Source organism: Cryptomeria japonica, chromosome 3 (genome assembly GCF_030272615.1).
Source record: "Cryptomeria japonica chromosome 3, Sugi_1.0, whole genome shotgun sequence".
Lineage (NCBI taxonomy): Eukaryota > Viridiplantae > Streptophyta > Pinopsida > Cupressales > Cupressaceae > Cryptomeria > Cryptomeria japonica.
The window spans coordinates 11,147,891-11,165,093 of record NC_081407.1 but is presented as its reverse complement, the minus strand read 5'-3'; the positions used below and the strand labels follow the sequence as shown (position 1 = coordinate 11,165,093).

General features: G+C 37.9%; 1 protein-coding gene across 1 annotated transcript; it reads left to right on the top strand.

Annotated features, from left to right (window-relative positions):
* The first annotated feature begins 11,943 nt into the window (after window positions 1-11,943).
* Window positions 11,944-14,902, top strand: LOC131049107 (LOB domain-containing protein 39). The gene is made up of 3 exons (XM_057983128.2): window positions 11,944-12,431; window positions 12,555-12,748; window positions 13,787-14,902. The coding sequence occupies exons 1-3, from the start codon at window positions 12,382-12,384 to the stop codon at window positions 14,506-14,508; spliced, it is 966 nt and encodes a 321-aa protein (XP_057839111.1). The 5' UTR covers window positions 11,944-12,381; the 3' UTR covers window positions 14,509-14,902.
* Window positions 14,903-17,203: the final 2,301 nt, after the last annotated feature.

Genomic DNA, 17,203 nt, shown 5'->3' with positions numbered 1-17,203 from the left:
ATGAAACATCTCATCACATAGGTACACATGCATATAGCTGCCACAAAGATGAATAATCTCATATATATATAAGTGTCATGATACAATGATGTCAAAATCATATGGCTACAATCACCTGAAGGTGTCTACATCATCATACAAAAATGGTACAATACTGCTACATAGGGAGCCCTCTACGACTATGATGAACACCCTCCCTCGGAGCCGCCTGGCCTTGACGGAATCTGAGCCCTGGAAGGACCCGACTCAGAATCATCCCTCCTGTCCCCTCTATCTGGTGGTGGTGGAGGACCCATAACCCCACCGCTAGATGCCTGTCTCCTCTGGCTCCCTCCCATAGCTGTCGCTGTCTGCGATAGTCTATGGAAGCTCCTCGCCTGCTGATCTGGTGGCACTGCACCATAATATAGATCCTGCCAGTAGCCTATCTCCTCCCTTGCCCGCAGAACATAGGCATATCTAGCCCCTGTGTCCTCTGTCGCCTACCTCCCAGTCCTCAGTGCTGTCTCAGCCTCTTTGTAGCACTGAATGGCTTAATCCCGCTCTCGCTCAGTATCTCTAAGCTGCCTCCTGAGTCTATCCCTCTCCCTCTCCAGCTCCTGGATCTCATCTGCCTGTCCCTGGCAGATCTGTCTCAGTTCAACCAGCTCATCCTCCTCCGCCTCGGCCCCCTGTGCCTCTGCCTATGGCTCCCCCTGTACGGGTGCCTGTCCCTGTGCCTATGCCTGTACTGGTGGCTGTACCTATACCTGCCTCTGTCCCTGTCCCTGCACCTGTCTGGGACCTTGTGCTACCGGCACCTGTAGCGGCAATCCACCGCGACCCCTCACAATCCGAGCTTGTCTGTCCTCTCCATCCTCCCTCCGCGGCACCACCCTCCTCTCTCCAACTACACCTCGCCTCTTCTGTCGACCTCTACCCCCATCATCTCCATCATCGTCACCATCCCCACCACCATCTCCGTCTAGCAGCTTTCTTGGATCTGTCAGGCGTGGGAATGGATGCTCAGCCCAATACGCTATGTACTTTGCATCTATGCCGACATCCTCGATCTCTGGCCACATATCCCAGGGTAAGGGCATCATCTCCACTAGTTGTGTAACAACCCGATCATATGATAGCAACGGCCCAAAGTGCGCCTGATCCCTGACCATCCGTGCGTACATACCAAAACCCCGTGGCATCCGCTGAATCCTGCCAAACTGCCTGCCCATCCTGTCAACCAGCTGCCTCTCTAGTACATAGGGCATCTGCCCAATCAAATACCTACTCCCGAAGGTGTAGGGTAGCTCTACTGCATCATCCTCCCACTGCTCGCATCCCAGGTATGGCCTCCATATAACCATATCAATCTCATCTATAGCCCGCCGCCAGTACTCCAACCTGCCAATCCGTGGCTGTGAGGTGATCATATCGTACAAATGCACAAAACTGTGTCCATGGCCCCTGCCCCTGAAGTGTATCAGTCATGTCACTGGCAGATGGTCATATACCCACACCTGTAGCAATGTCACTCCGCAGCCCAATCCCACTGATCAGTGGTACACAAACTGATGCAGCTCATAATATAAATGTGCCAGCACGCACGGTCCCCAGGCATATCTGGTGTGCTGAGTAACTAGTGTCTCCAATGCACCTCCCCAACCCACAGCCAACCCTCGTGTCGCTCTGTCTGGACACAAGAACCCACTAATCACTCCTCCTAGTACCGCTGGTAGCGCTAATCCTGTCGCTGCCATGGTATTCCAAGCAACATGTCCAACCCTCATCTCCAATGTTGGATCCTGGAACACTCATCTCAGGGCATCCCTGTCTCCATCTCGATCATAAGGAATCAGCTCCCCATCGATTGGTATCCGTAGAATCTTGTATACATCCTCCAGGGTGACTGCCATCTCCCCCATCAGTAAATGAAACATACAAGTCTCTGAGTGTCATCTCTCAGCCAATGCAGTCAACAACCCCATGTTCGCTCGAAACTCAGGCACATACACAATATGTCTCAATCCCATAGCCTCAATCGCAGCTCAGTCCTCGAATGTCAACTCAGGTCGCAACCTCTGAGTCAATGGGAATCTCTCCCATGACTCTAGCATAGGCAGATACTCCTGCAGTTAATCAAATCAATCATGTCGGTCATAGTGGCATTCCCTGTTCATCACAAAATGCTACTTTTTTATCTAAGTGCATATGGTACTCTATCCTGGTGACACTCACTGTTCATCACAAAGTGTTGCTTCTATCCTAGTGACACTCACTGTTCATCACAAAGTGTTGCTTCTATCCTAGTGGTACTCCCTGTTCATCACAAAGTACTACGTGTTTGGCACTCCCTGTTCATCACAAAGTGTTGCTCACATTTGCACTCCCTGTTCATCACAAAGTGTTGCTCGCATTTGGTACTCCCTGTTCATCACAAAGTACTCTCTATGTCTTGGTACTCACTGTTCATCACAAAGTGCCTCGACCTATCCTAGTCTTCCCTAGAAGACCTGCTTGGGTGTATCCTCTTAGCAGCTTATCCAATCGACAGCGTATGTTTATCACAAAACTGTCGATTTGACCTAGAAGACACAAATTCACATTTTTAGACACAAACGCGCTTTCATGACATAAACACACTTATAGACTGCATAGATGTGTCTGCTCTGCACAGACGCACCTGAAAAACATAGACGTGCCTATGCTCTGCACAGACGCGCCTCCCTTACATAGACGTGCTTGAATTTCACATACGCGCCTGCATGACACAGACGTGACCGCATTCTGCACAGACATTTTTCCTAACATAGATGTGCCTGGCACCAATGCAGACGCGCCTGGATGTTTTTGACATTTTTTGGACCTTATCCTAGAGTGCATTTATTACCCTATCTAGCATGCATTAATGACAACATTAATACAACAAAGTACAAGGAGGTTTTGTGGTACTTACCAACTCTCCTGCCTCTGCTGGCCTCTGAAATCGGCGAACGCGATCGAATCTGTGAATCATTGCCATTGCTGCTGATTGTTGTTGCTCTATCTCGCTCTGCACTCTAATCTCTTGAAGGTGTGGATGACAATGAGGATGTATTTCCCTCATGGTCTATCTTATAGACTGCCCTAGCCCTCGTTTCCCGAGTCAGTCTTCTTTATCCCGTGACTGTCACTTTATCCGGTCTATCCTTTCTAGCCTTTCTTTCTTATCGAGAGATTGTCTGCGATCTTTTCAAACATTTTTCATCCAATCTCTCGAGGGGGCATATCATTCCCATCTTGGGGTAACTTTGTATCAGTTCATATTATCTTCTTTGAAACAACGCAACAAGTTGCATTGTCTCAAAGAGGGGCAAAATGTAGACACCTAAAATTGTCATGTCTAATTAAATAAATATTATTTATTTAATTACTTTAGCCTAATTCTTCTATTAATTAAGTAAATATTTATTTATTTAATTAATTCATTTATCCTCTTCTAGCTTTATTTCTCATTTAAATAAATACTTTCATTTATTTAAATTATCCTTTTCCTAAATTAAATAAATATCTTATTTATTTAATTGATCCCACTTCCTCTATTAATTAAATAAATCTTTAATTACTTAATTAATTCATTAACCTTTTCTACCCATGACACATGTCATTCATCTCTTAATTCATACACTACCTAACCCCTTTCATTATTTTATTATTTTCTCTGCCTACCCTCTAATCATAGCCGACCTCCTTTTACACCTCTCAATCTTATCCCTCCATTTCATATGGTGTCTTCTATATAAGGAGATGCTTCCTTCATTATTAAACCCTAACTAACCACCTGACTACTTGACTACTCTACGCTTTTCATATGCGATCCTACTTGCAACCACATTTTCGTTCTTTGTTGAGCTCTTGTGCACATAAAATTTGAGAGCAAATATATCAAGCAAGATCAATGGAGATAGGAAGAATGGAGATCCAGACCCTATTGGACATGTGATGGTATAATCTTTGTGATTTCATTTGATTTGCATTGTCTTAGGTAATCTTCATATGTTATGGTGGATCTTTGTTGTTGTTAGGCTAGGGTTTTGTGGTTGAATCCATTTAGTCTTCCAACATTGTTATTGTTGTATCCATTTCGCCGTAAACACTCTGCACTTGTAAATTTATCTTTGCCCTTACATGAATATCATTGCCCTTCTTGCCTTCATTCAGTTTGAACAAATTGTGTGAATGTTTTACCTTCCCATTTGAATGCATTCTTGTTTGTTTTCCTTAGTTGTAGGTGACTGTGTTGATCCCTTTGTGGATGTTGATCGTGAACTAAGCTCAGTTCCTCTCCTCATCTCATAGAATTCCAACCTTCACTCACACTTAGGTGACTGATTAGAATAGAATCTTGTGCATATTCTGGGTGGTTTTATTTGTGTTTTGTGCAATTACAGGTAGGGAGATCAAATTCCTTCTAGGTGTAAACCTCTTTCCCTTCTTTCAAGCAACCCTTCTCTCTCTCCCTTTTTGATTTGCCTTCTATAGAAAACCAGTTAGCTTAAAAAACCACAATTTTATAGCGAAAATCCTATAAAAAGCATAAAAGAACAAGAGTGTACCAAATTTTTTTATAAATTAGTTAAAAAAAACTTTTTTTTACATTATATGACCCCCTTTCTTTGTTTTTGTTTAAAACAGAGATGTTGACTTGGTCAAGTGTAGATTGAAAAACTGAGGTGTAGATGTCGTTCTGTAGATGCAGACGACGATCCTTAGGTCTTGCAAAAAACACAGTTAGTTTGAAAATTGTTGAAGTGGAGATGTTGATTCTTTTGAGCGTAGATGTCAAAGGCCAGGTGTAAACATCGAAGCGAGGCAGAGGTGTCGATCCGAGACCTATGAAAAAACCTTCAACAAAACTCACGAAAATGTTAAATTTAAAAGGAATTGGGGTCCCATCAGGCATGCCAAAATGAAAAGAGAAAAATAGTGAGAAGGCTAATTGCATAAACTAAATCATGAAATACAACAAAAACATTCAAAATGAACAAATAACCTTATAACTTCTTCTCACCTCCTCCGATTGAGCTTGAAGTGGTGTGCGCCCAATGCTCCACTTGATTTTCTCCTTGAGATGGGGAAATATGAATTTCTCTCCACTACACAACAATACAGATGATGGATGATGGATCAACTTATATGAGTCACTATTTGGGAATGGTAAGGTATGATAGATGATTTGTTGCTCAAAGGGACAACATGACAATATGCAAAAGGCGGATGCACTGTGAAGGGTGGAGACTCCAATTTATAGATTGGAGGGGCCCAAAATGGATGGTTAGGATTAGGGATGAATGAAGGGCTTGGATTGAAAGAAGGTGGAAGAAGATTGAGAGGACAAAGTGAGAGATCTAAGAGATTTACCATAAAGGCATTTCTTGTCTCCACACTTCTCAAGTGCATGGGAAAGAGTTCACCAAGTACCTTGGGAAGAGAAGAAAGGAATTAAAAATTCCTTGGGAGAGGACAAGAGGAATTAAAATTCCAAAATAGGAGGATGTGTGGAAAGAATAAAAGAATAAGGAATTAAAAATTCCTTGGGAAGAGGGGGCATGGGAGATTCAAGGAATTTGAAACTTCTTGCAAGAGCCAAAGTTAGTGGTATTTAAGGTTTGGAGGATGGGATGGGAAAGTTATTTATGGCAAAGAGTTGACCAATCCCTAATCAAGGTGATTAGAGATGTGCAAATGATAAGGAAGAGTGATTAGGTGGGTTGATGAAGGATTAGAGTGCAAGTGGGCAAGTTAGGGGGATAGGACATGAGGAGAGAGAATGAGTGGAGGAATATAAAATTAGAGGAAATTTTAATCATGATTAAGGTAGGATTGATTAGACTAAATGATGATTAAAGGGGGTGATTTGTAGGAATCGTGAAATTGATTAATTAATTGGGATTAATTAACTAATTAGGATTTAGAAGGAATATTGGGGTAAATGATTTTTAGAAGAATAAGGAATATAATTAATTTTGGTAAATTAATTATAAGGGCTATAGTGATAAAATTAATTAAAATATAATTTAATTAATTTTAAGAATAATAGGACTAACATAATTAATTATGCGGAAAGGCTAAATTAATTAAATATTAATTTAATTAATTTTAGGCGTCTACAATTTACCCCTCTTTTATGCAGTGACAAAATTGGTGATGGGTAAAAGAAAAATAAAGATCTCCCAACATGGAAATGCAGGTGAGGTATGCCCTCTTGAGAATTTAATCAAAAAATTGAAAGTTTTACGAGAAAATTATCGAAAAAGAAGAAAATAACAAAAAAGGATGAGAAAGATGAGGAAAATGAAGGGGGGAGCAAGATATTTGGGGGAAGGCAAGAAAGAAGTAAAAAAGATGGTAATATCTCATGGACAATTCTTGTGCCAACAAATCTTTGGTTACAACACCAATCATTACATGATAGTGACTTGAAATGTATTAGTATGCCTTAGTTCACCTATGTGGTCTTGTAGCTCTAGGTTAAACATATAGCTAAAATCACATTCAAAGAGATTGACACTACATTTTGGATAACATTGATAGAAAATTTAATATTAAGTAATATGTTAGATGTGAGTTTGCATGGGTAGTAGCGTTAGCTTGGGATGTGGGTTTGTTCCCCATTGGTTCTGGGTTTGACTTCAAGGCTTGGGCCTACTCGATGCGCATGGTTTGCAAACGGTTGTGTGCATCCCTAGGGGATTAGTCTCACCCTAGCTTTCCCCTTCTTGGCCCCAACTTGACAATAAATAAGACCAAGGCAAGGCGTGTTAGACTCTAGGTTGGGACATGTGGATACCCTTGGCAAAACAAAAAAGTAAAAATGTTAGATGTAGTTATTACCAAACCAAACTTTGAAGTGTTGACTTCAAAATGATGATGTTATTGACATATACATATCATAGAGATGGAGATGTGACATAATGCTTTCATTAAAAAAGCAACAACCAACCTAACAAGTATTTATTTCAAAATCACATTAAACATTGATAAATTGAAAAACAAAAATCCCAAAAAGAATAAAAAAGAGAACTTATATATAGAGTGACTCTAGGCGAGATCTGTTTAATGTACAATTTAAACAATATGCTTGTAACACTCATGACAAGTAAATTGACTAATTAATTTAAGAGAATACTTTTCAACAATATTTTTGAATCTATAACATACTCCAACAAAATTAAATGTACTAAAAATCGAAATTGATTCTAAAAAATGAATGTTAATAAGATGAATTTTTCAAGGCAAAGAATACTACTTGTATACTAATCATTGTATTAATGACAACCCAAATAGCATACATTTTTTCGCATTCCAATTACTAATGTCACTTGCATTAATAAAATTAAAAATAGAGTATAGAATGAGGTTGAGCTCTTCATGTGGGGAAGGGGTAAAGAGATTGAATGAGTTGGCATTGACTTTGATTGAATTTTAATCTAATCGATCAATCCAACCCAATCAAAAAAATTGATCAAGTGATAACAAATAGTATCATCATCCCACCATGATGTTCATGTTATCTTTTCTTTGAAATAACTTTACTCTTCTTCGTCTTAATGGTTTTTAATTTCAATGACACTTTGAAGGGGCTGAAATATAGACACATGAAACTGTCCTAACACCATATCAAAATTATCCTACTTAACCCCATTCCATACTAACATTCTCATCATCATTAATTAATTAAATAATTATATTATTTAATTAATTTAATTCACTAGTAGTTGTATTATTTAATTAATCTAGTTCATCATGAATTAATTAAATAATTTCATTTCTTCACATATTTCCTCACCATTTTAATAAATACACAAATAAATCATTTAATTAGAATAAACTAATGAAATTAACTACCTCAAATAAAGTAATTAACTAACTCATTACCATCTTCCCTCCATTTTAAAATAAATGAAATAATTGCATTTAAAAAAATTAGACACTTTCTCTCTATTATTACCCACTTATATATTTTTAATTAACGTAAGAAACAAAAAAATCATTTAATCCTTGCAACAAATTTTCCACCTTCTCCTTGATCCAAGGGAAGTATTCTCATTTAGTCTCCACTATAAATCTCTTAGTAAAAACACAACTATCTATCCTCCCTATCAAAAGAAAACTATGAATGAGGCTTCAAAGCTTCCAAATAAGATAAACATGAATGCACAAGTACATGCTACCCATATTTTGAAGTAATTTTTGTTAGAATTCATGATTGTTGAATTCCCACAAGCCCAGATAATCATCTGCAAGAATACCTATTACATACAAAAGAGAAATTGCACAACAAATGAGAATATTGAAGACAATAACAAGAACCGAATGCTTGATTGAATATTGCTTGTATTGCTTGATTTACAATGAAGGATATGACATTTTTATAAAGAAATCTAATTATAAAGATAGAAACCCTAGAAAACAATTATTAATATACCTAAGGGATGCATGCATATTAAATGATTATTAAATGCCTACAAACGCTTCATAAATTTCGTTTAAGTGAAAAAAGAAAAATACGACTTAATTAATTAATCATTATGATTAAATAAATTAAGTAAATAAAACCTTTTACTCTAATACTGAGATAGGTCAAAGGTCTGATATAAGTGGGAACAAAACTTCTCTCCAATAAGAAAAGAAGGAAGACCATGAAGCCCTTCCAAAATACTGAGATGCTTAATAGAGGAGATAGGTCAAAGGTCTGATATCGAATTCCTAATCTATAATACAAAAGGATTGCATCATATGTGTCATCAAAAGATGAAGGACAAAGAGGTGTGACACTTTATGATAGTGCGTGTACAACATCGCTCAAAGAAGAAGATCCAATATGAAATGCAAGTGTGCAAAACTGAAAAACATGTAGATGAGACTACCACCAAATGATGCCATGTAGAAATTTGTGCAAATGATATGCCCTCTGGTTGGAATATAGCCAAGGGTGAAATTAAGGAAGCCAAAACTAGCCCCCCAAGGTTGCCAGATGAAGAACACTACATACAGGTTAGGTGAAATAAAACATTTTCCCAATTTTTGCTTATTAGGGAAAAATTAGTTTTTTAATTAAGAAAAACACAAAAAAATGCCCTCTAAAAAAAACTTTTTGAAAAAAAGAATTTTTTTTTTTTTTTAAATTTTAAAATGCATGCAAAAAAATTTGATTAAAAAACCAAAAAAAAACATGAAAAAAAAACAATGTTTTTTTATTAAAAAAAACGCATACATAAAAAAAATGATTTAAAAATCAAAAAACATATGCAAAGGTGGTTTTTTTAGTTAAAAAAACTAATAAAAACATGCAAACATTTTATTTTAAAAAATAAAAGACATCAAATTTTTTTATAAAAAACTAATAAAAAAGAAAGGATTTAAAAATAAAATAATAATAAAAAAAATTAATTAAAAAAACTAATAAAAAACATGGAAACATTTTTTTTTTAAAGGCATGAAAAGTTTTTAATAAAAAAACTAATAAAAATTAAAAATTTAATAAAAAAAACTAATAAAAAAACATGCAAACATTTTTAAAAACAAAAAAATAGCGTTTGTACAACTAGCTAAGGACTGGATATTTTCTCTCTGAAACAAACGGTGTCTGATCCGAGCGAATGAACAGGCGATCTTGAGGTTTTTGGACGTTTTGAGTTTAGTGGCGATGTCAGTTTGAGCCCAAGGCGCTCTGATTGCTAGGAATCACGAATATCTCCAAAAAAGGCAAATAAGGTCTTTAGATCTGAGCTCTGATACCATGTTAGAATTCATGATTGTTGAATTCCCACAAGCCCAAATAATCATCTAGAAGGATACCTGCTGCATACAAAGAAGAAAATGCACAACAAACGAGAATATTGAAAACAATAACACGAACTGAATGCTTGATTTACAATGAAGGATATGACATCCTTATAAAGAAATCTAATTCTAAAGATAGAAACCTTAAAAAGCAATTAATAATTAATAATTAATTAATTAATAATATATCTAAGGGATGCATGCATATTAAATGATTATTAAATGCCTAAAAAAGCTTCCTAAATTTAGCTTAAGTGAAAAAAGAAAAAGGTGACTTAATTAATTAATTAATCAATATGATTAAATTAATTAAGTAAATAAAACCTTTTACTCTAACAATTTTGTTTGCAAACATAACTCAATCCATTGAGCAAATCCATTTGTAACAATGGAGTTCTCATTTGATAACCTTATTTATTTGAATTCTATTATTAAATTTTACTATGCTTAATCTCAAGGTTTGCATTATTTTCATAATAGGGCTCATTTTGTTTGTTTCTTGATTGTAATTCTAAATTTTTGTTCTCACAACCAATTTTTTTTTATTAAAACACAATGAAGTTATTTTTTATTGTGAATACATGTGTAAATATAATATGGATGAAGTTGACAATTATACAAGCAAGGACAATTTGGAGATATCATCAAGAAGAAGGATACATTTACCTACAAAATTGAGGTGTTGAAACCTTTGTAATATCAATGCTAAGCTTATGGTCACCATAAAATTCTTTTCATTTGCTAGCTAAATTGAAGAGGAATTGGTGGGATACAACATTGCTAATATCTCATGGACAATTCTTGTGCCAACAAATCTTTGGTTGCAACACCAATCATTACATGATAGTGACTTGAAATGTATTAGCATGCCTTAGTTCACCTATGTGGTCTTGTAGGTCTAGATTAAACATATATCTAAAATCACATTCAAAGAGATTGACACTACCTTTTGGACAACAATGATAGAAAAATTCATATTAAGTAATATGTTAGATGTAAGTTTGCATGGGTAGTAGTGTTGGCTTGGATTGTGGGTTTCACTTCAAGGCCTGGGCCTACCTGATGCACATGGTTTGTGAACGATTGTGTGCATCCCTGGGGGATTAGTCTCACACCAACTCAGCTCTTCTTGGCCCCAACTTGACAATAAATAAGACCAAGACAAAGCCAACAAAATTATAACATACTCCAACAAAATTAAGTGTACTAAAAATGAAAATTGATTCTTAAAAGTGAATGTAAATAAGATGAAATTTTCTAGGCTAAGACATACTATTGTATACTAATCATTATATTAATGACAACGCAAATAGCATACCTTTTTTTCCCATTCCAATTACTAATGTCACTTGCATTAATATAATTAAAAGAGAGAGATTATAGAATAAGGTTGAGCTCTTCATATGGGGAAGGGGTAAAGAGATTGAATGAGTTGGCATTGACTTTGATTAAATGTGTTGCTCCTTGTTCCCCATGTTTTTGTATGGTAAAAACCTCGAAACATTCTCCCACAAACGCTCTTAGCCCTCCACTTGGAAGGAATAAACAACAAACCCTCTTCACTTTCCTCAACATTGTCGGAAGTTTCATTTCCCTAAGTTGGGGAAAACTGCCAAGCCGTAATAGGTATAAACACACCCAAATTATTTTTTTATTTTAAATCTGCAGTGCTAAGGACGGGCGGTAAAAAGTGAAAAACCGTAAACCGTACGCCGCGTAGGAAGAATAAAAATATACGTATCCAGCATCGTATAGCGTGACGGCAATACGACAAAAGAAAAAGTATATGCACGGTAAATCTCGGCGCTTCTGACAACGATAGCGACAGGCGATATATCGGCCGGCGGTCGCACGGAAGGTCGAGAAGGTCGTATGCTCACGCGGGGAGCGCAGGACCGTTGGATTGGAGGATCGGACGGTGCGGATTCGTGGAGGAAAGGAATCTTTAAAGTCTTTTTGCGCCTCCGCTAACCGGGGTTTTAACCGGGGTTAAACTGGGCCGTGCGGGCAGGCTGCCCGTTGAAAGAAAAGAATTGGGTTCACATTTCCGCGGCTTTTGGAGACCCGAAAGAAGATTTGGCGGATATGGATGAATGGATGGCTGGATTTTAGTCCTCCACCAGTTGTTTTATTTTACGATGCGCCTTTGCCTTTTTTCTTGTTCATTTATTGTGTGTTTTTATTTGCGTTGCGCGCGGCTACCAGGCTTTGCATTTACATTCTGGAAGTGAGAGGGAGATGAGATGAAAAAGGGGAGGGAATCTTAGCTCGGTGGGAGTGTTTTTGTGGACGGGTGGTATACAACGCTGAAGAAGAAGCCAAATTTAGCAGGATTTGTGGCTACAGCTGGCGGAAAGCTATTTTGTTTTTTATCCTGCTAGTTGCGCGATTTCCGTGTTTGCGGTGGATTTGTCGACGATCACCATTTCTTGCAGCGCAAGGAATCATTTTTTTCATTTTTACTTACTTCCTTCCTCCTTTCCTTCCTCCCTTCCTTCCTTACTTCCTTCCTTCCCTGGCTTTAAACAAGTCTGCGTTTAAAAGCACGGCTTGTTTTCTGAAGATTTTCGCTCTTTCATGACTGCGACAGCTGGGGAAAGCGTAGCAGGCCAAGAAATCGTTCAAAGGTATTGTTGAAGAAATGAAAAAGGCGTTGAATGCTTTGGTTTTTTTTAACATTTAGGAAGGGTTTTTCGTTTTGAAAAGAATGTTTTGGCTATCACTGAATTTGTTGTTTTCTCGTTTTGCAGTCGGAAGAGGATGAGTTGCAATGGATGTCGAGTGCTGCGGAAAGGATGCAGCGATACTTGTATTCTTCGGCCTTGTTTGCAGTGGATAGAATCGGCCGAGGCGCAGGGTCATGCCACGGTGTTTGTGGCCAAGTTCTTTGGACGTGCGGGGCTCATGTCGTTTATCAGCGCTGTTCCTGAAAATCAGAGGCCTGGTGAGCATAAATTTGAATCTTGATGAATAAGCAATCATTGATTGTGAATTTTGGTTTATAATTTACGAAATAATGAAAATGTTTCTTGAATTTTGACGGCTTTGAGTGATAATGCTTGCGAGAGCGGATAGTTTTTTTGCTTAATGGCTTTTTAATCCCGAAATGGCAAATTTGATGATTAAAATTGTAGATTAGGTAATAGATGTTTCGGTTAGCGAGGTTTTCTCAAAAGTTTCTTCGATTCCGAGCGAGATGGTAAAAAAGTGTAGGATTGCAAGGTTAAAGAAACAAATCATCAATTTGAAGGCTGAGAAGCGAGACATTTTCTGGTTTAATCTCTTTGATTAACGAAATAGGCGAGTGTAGCTGAATGAGAAGGTTTAGAGCTATAAATGCTTAGAGCAAGGATATCTGTTTGAATAATAATCAGAGCAAGGATATCTGTATTGACTTGCTAGTTGCTCGTCTTTAGTAGCCAAATGCTCTGCTTGTAGAAACTTCTGTCCTGGATGAATAATTGTGTAAATGCAATGCTTTTGACCTGGTATTTAAAAGGTTTAGGTGATAAATGCTGTGGTTTCAGACGTCTGGTGATTAGAATGTGAAATTCCTCGACGCCGTAGAATTTGAACGCTGTAATGTTTCCCTTCTGTATGCTACTTTGTGCTTTTTGTTTAAATGAATGTGATAAACCACGAAGCCGAGATTTTGTGGGGTTATAATTCCAGTTGTTTAAATTTAAAAGCTTATTTGTGATTCTATTCAGGAACTCTCTACTTTTCTTGAATGATAGTGAAAAGCCCCGACTAATTAGCTCATCGTTAGGGATAATGCGAGTTTTCGGAGAATGTTTACATTCTAAGGAAATGAAAAAAACTTATTTATGTTTTCCCAGTATCGAGATATTGAAATGAAAGATGCCTTGGTTCTTTATGCGAAGATGATTGTAATCGTCTATACATTTCTCTTTTTAAACAGAATAGTGATACCTGGAATGGCTTACTGATTTCTTTGCCGCTTGAATTGTGTGGTTTGCAGCCCTTTTCCAGTCGCTTCTGTACGAGGCATGCGGAAGAACGGTGAACCCTGTCCATGGCGCGGTGGGATTATTATGGAGTGGGAACTGGCAAATTTGTCAGGCGGCAGTAGATACTGTTCTCAAGGGAGGAACTCTGCGTCCTCCTCAGTCCTCTGGAGTAATCGCAACGTGCTCCACCCGGCCGTCATCATTGAACAACAATTTTCAGCGAAACAACAGACAGCAATTAATGAGGCCAGTTGAGGAAGATTATAAGTCTGTCCCAGATCTCTCAGTCAACCGAGGAAATTCTCACTCAAACTACTGCATTCCACAACAGCCGCAGCCATGGACGACTTTCAAGATCAAAGCCGAGCCCTTCGAGCCGACAAATGAACTGTCCCTGGCGAAAATCCATCAACCTCCGCAGCCAGAAATGGCAGCGCGCAGGGTTCGACCGCGGGTTGACGTCAACGAAACAAGCTCAAATTTCTCAAATTTCACAAATTTCTCGGCCTCGGAAATCAAATTCCTCGGAGAATTTCACCCCGAAGTGTTCGAAATCAAGGCAAATCTGGACCTGACGTTGAATTGCGACCATTCCTTCAAAACCAGGGTTTCGAGCCCCTCCATTGTTTCCGTCAACTCTGAAGGATCGGTCACAAGCCTTGAGAGCGGCAGTCTAAACCCTAAAATCTCCTCTGTCGCAACAGAGCACAAGGTCCTGGATCTTTTCCCTTGAAATTTGGCCTTGAAAAATTACAACAATCCAGATGCCGTCTCTAAGGGGAAAAAGAAAAAAAAATCCACGGATTTTGAATGGAGGGATACGTACATTGTACGTATTCCATTATTCATTCGTAGTTCAGGTTTTCTTGACTATCGTCGAGCTCTGCGGTCTTGGGATGGGTGGGGAGAAAGAAAAGTTCATTTAAATTTTGTCTTCTTTTTCTGTTTCAGGCATGCCCTGCGGAAAGAATATTTACTAGAGAATATGTATATCAATCGGTTTCTAATCCAATACTGCGGAAACTGTTGTTGCATGAAGCAGACTTGGAATAAATTGTATTTACAGTTTAGTGCAGCATATAAGTTACAAGTTGATATAAACTTTTGTCTCCTGTTTTTTTCTTGAATTCTCGTTTCTTTTCTATAATACCCTACCTACTATTCTCTGTTTTGTTGCAATCGAAAGAGCGTGTGAAGTTGTTTTTGTATTTACAGTTTAGTGCAGCATATAAGTTACAAGTTGATATAAACTTTTGTCTTCTGTTTTTTTCTTGAATGCTCGTTTCTTTTCTATAATACCCTACTATTCTCTGTTTTGTTGCAATCGAAAGAGCGTGTGAAGTTGTTTTTGGGGTCTCAGTAAATTTTGCGCAGAGAAGCGTGTAGAAGTAAAATCCTAGTTGCACTTTACTTGGCCCTTGTGGGCAGTGGAGGGGCCAAAAAAAGAAGCAAGAAGGCAAAAAAAGAAGAGCAAATTGAGATGAGAGGAAATGCTGTGGGCGCCGAGGAATTATTTGACATGGCCTCGTCAACAACATGTGGAAGGTGGGTCCAAAGGGGCACTTGCCGACACGGAGTTTTCGGAGAAAAGGAGAGAGGGACCCACCACTGGGCATACGCGGACGGCTGCACAGCATCGGCCCGCCGCGTCTCTCTGCACGCGCACGTCACTTCGCCGCACCTTTCTAACTTTTCTAAATAGCCGTAAACGCATATAATGCTAAACAAATGAGGCCACCTAATAAATTACTTTTTTAAGTACACGTGTGACGTACGCCTAAAGTTTTTTTAAATTAGCGGCGGGATACTTGTCCAAGGCCCCATTCCTTTAGAATGCAAAGCGACAAACCGTAGGAAATAAAGGATTTATTTCTATTTAGATTGGGCCCCGCTTTGTCTGGGAGCGACGGTGGTGTTGTGGTTGCGTGTTGCGTTTGGAGCGTGGAAGGAAAAGAAAAGATACAATGAATGAATGAATGGCACCTCCAAATTTTAGGGAGCTTGCTATTGCAAGGAAAGGGAATCTCGCAACTTGGAAACTTCGCTGTTATGATGACGACGGCGGCGACCACTTTTAACGTAATTTAGACGGTTGACGTACGACCCGCCCCGCCCCGTCCGGTAACTTTCCCAAATAAAAGATCTCTTCATCATTTACCTGAACCCCAAGTGGATGGTGAGGAAACAATTAAAAATAATAAGAGTTTATTTCTAAATTTTGATAAGAAGCCTGTAGATTTATTGTTGAAAAGGTAAAGGTAGAGAGAGTGATTTAGTCCACGATGAGATATTCCTGTAGAAGGATGCTATGGGGACTTTTTCTTATACCTATGTTGTTTTTAGTGACCATTAAATTCAACCCTATTTCAATGGTGGCTCATTGTTCAAGTTATCTTGATTAAGATGATCGATTGTAAAATGTTTGATCATTGAAATCTTTATAAGTTTCTTTTGTAATTCTCTTTGGTAACTTATTGTTTAAGATATGGCTTATTGTTTAAGTTATCTTAATTAAGATGATCTATTGTAAAATGTGTGGTCATTGTAATTTTGTAAGTTTGTATTGTAATTCTCTTCCAACTTTTTGTTGGTAACTTATTGTTTAAGATCAATTTTATTTTTTGTAATTCTCTGACTTATTGTTTCAGTTATCCTAATTAAGGTGATCGAGTGTAAAATGTGTGGTCATTGTAATCTTTATAAGTTCCTTTTGTAATTCTCTTTTCAACGATTTATTGATAATATCTCGATTAAGATCAATTTTATTGATCCGAATTATGGATTCGGATGACAACATCCGAGTGAGAACCAGAAAGCATAGAATTGAAGCAAGCCAAAAAGTAATCTATTCCATTCGAAAATCCAACATATAGAAGTTCATGAGATTCCAAGGGTCACAAAAACCCCTTGAGAGTCGAAGTCCAACAGTCACATTTGTTTATTACATAATAAAATCTAAAAACTACGAAAATTTCAAAAAACTATATGAAATTTTATCCTAACTTTAACTATGCATAACTTTTTGCTCGGGACTCGAAATGATGAGTCGTTTAACTTTTTGGAAAGGTCTCCAAGAGTTGTAGGCGAAATCTTTCAAGGGCTAAAAATGCCTTGAAGGCCTTCAAAAATGTCATTTACTAATGTCTAGAAAAACTAAAATTTGAAATATTTTCATATTTTTTTAACTATTTCAGATTTTCTTATGATCATTACTTCCCCCTTGGAAAGCAATGGGCCCCATTGCATCAACACTTTGAATGAGATGAGGAAAACGTTCTTGAAGCTGCTCTCTAGTAAACCACTTTCCTTGTTGAGCAATTTGCCTTGCTCGAACCACTTTGTACAAGTAAATCTGCTGCTATTTGAGTGTTTTCACCATGGTGTCCACAATCTGATCGCATTGGAATGGGGTTGCTGCATTTGGATTC

Excerpts from the sequence above, each read along its gene's own strand:
- LOC131049107 (XM_057983128.2), top strand. The coding sequence starts at position 12,382 with ATGACTGCGACAGCTGGGGAAAGCGTAGCAGGCCAAGAAATCGTTCAA. Across the intron at positions 12,432-12,554 it reads GGCCAAGAAATCGTTCAAAG|TCGGAAGAGGATGAGTTGCA; the intron begins GTATTGTTGAAG and ends CTCGTTTTGCAG. Across the intron at positions 12,749-13,786 it reads TCCTGAAAATCAGAGGCCTG|CCCTTTTCCAGTCGCTTCTG; the intron begins GTGAGCATAAAT and ends TGTGGTTTGCAG.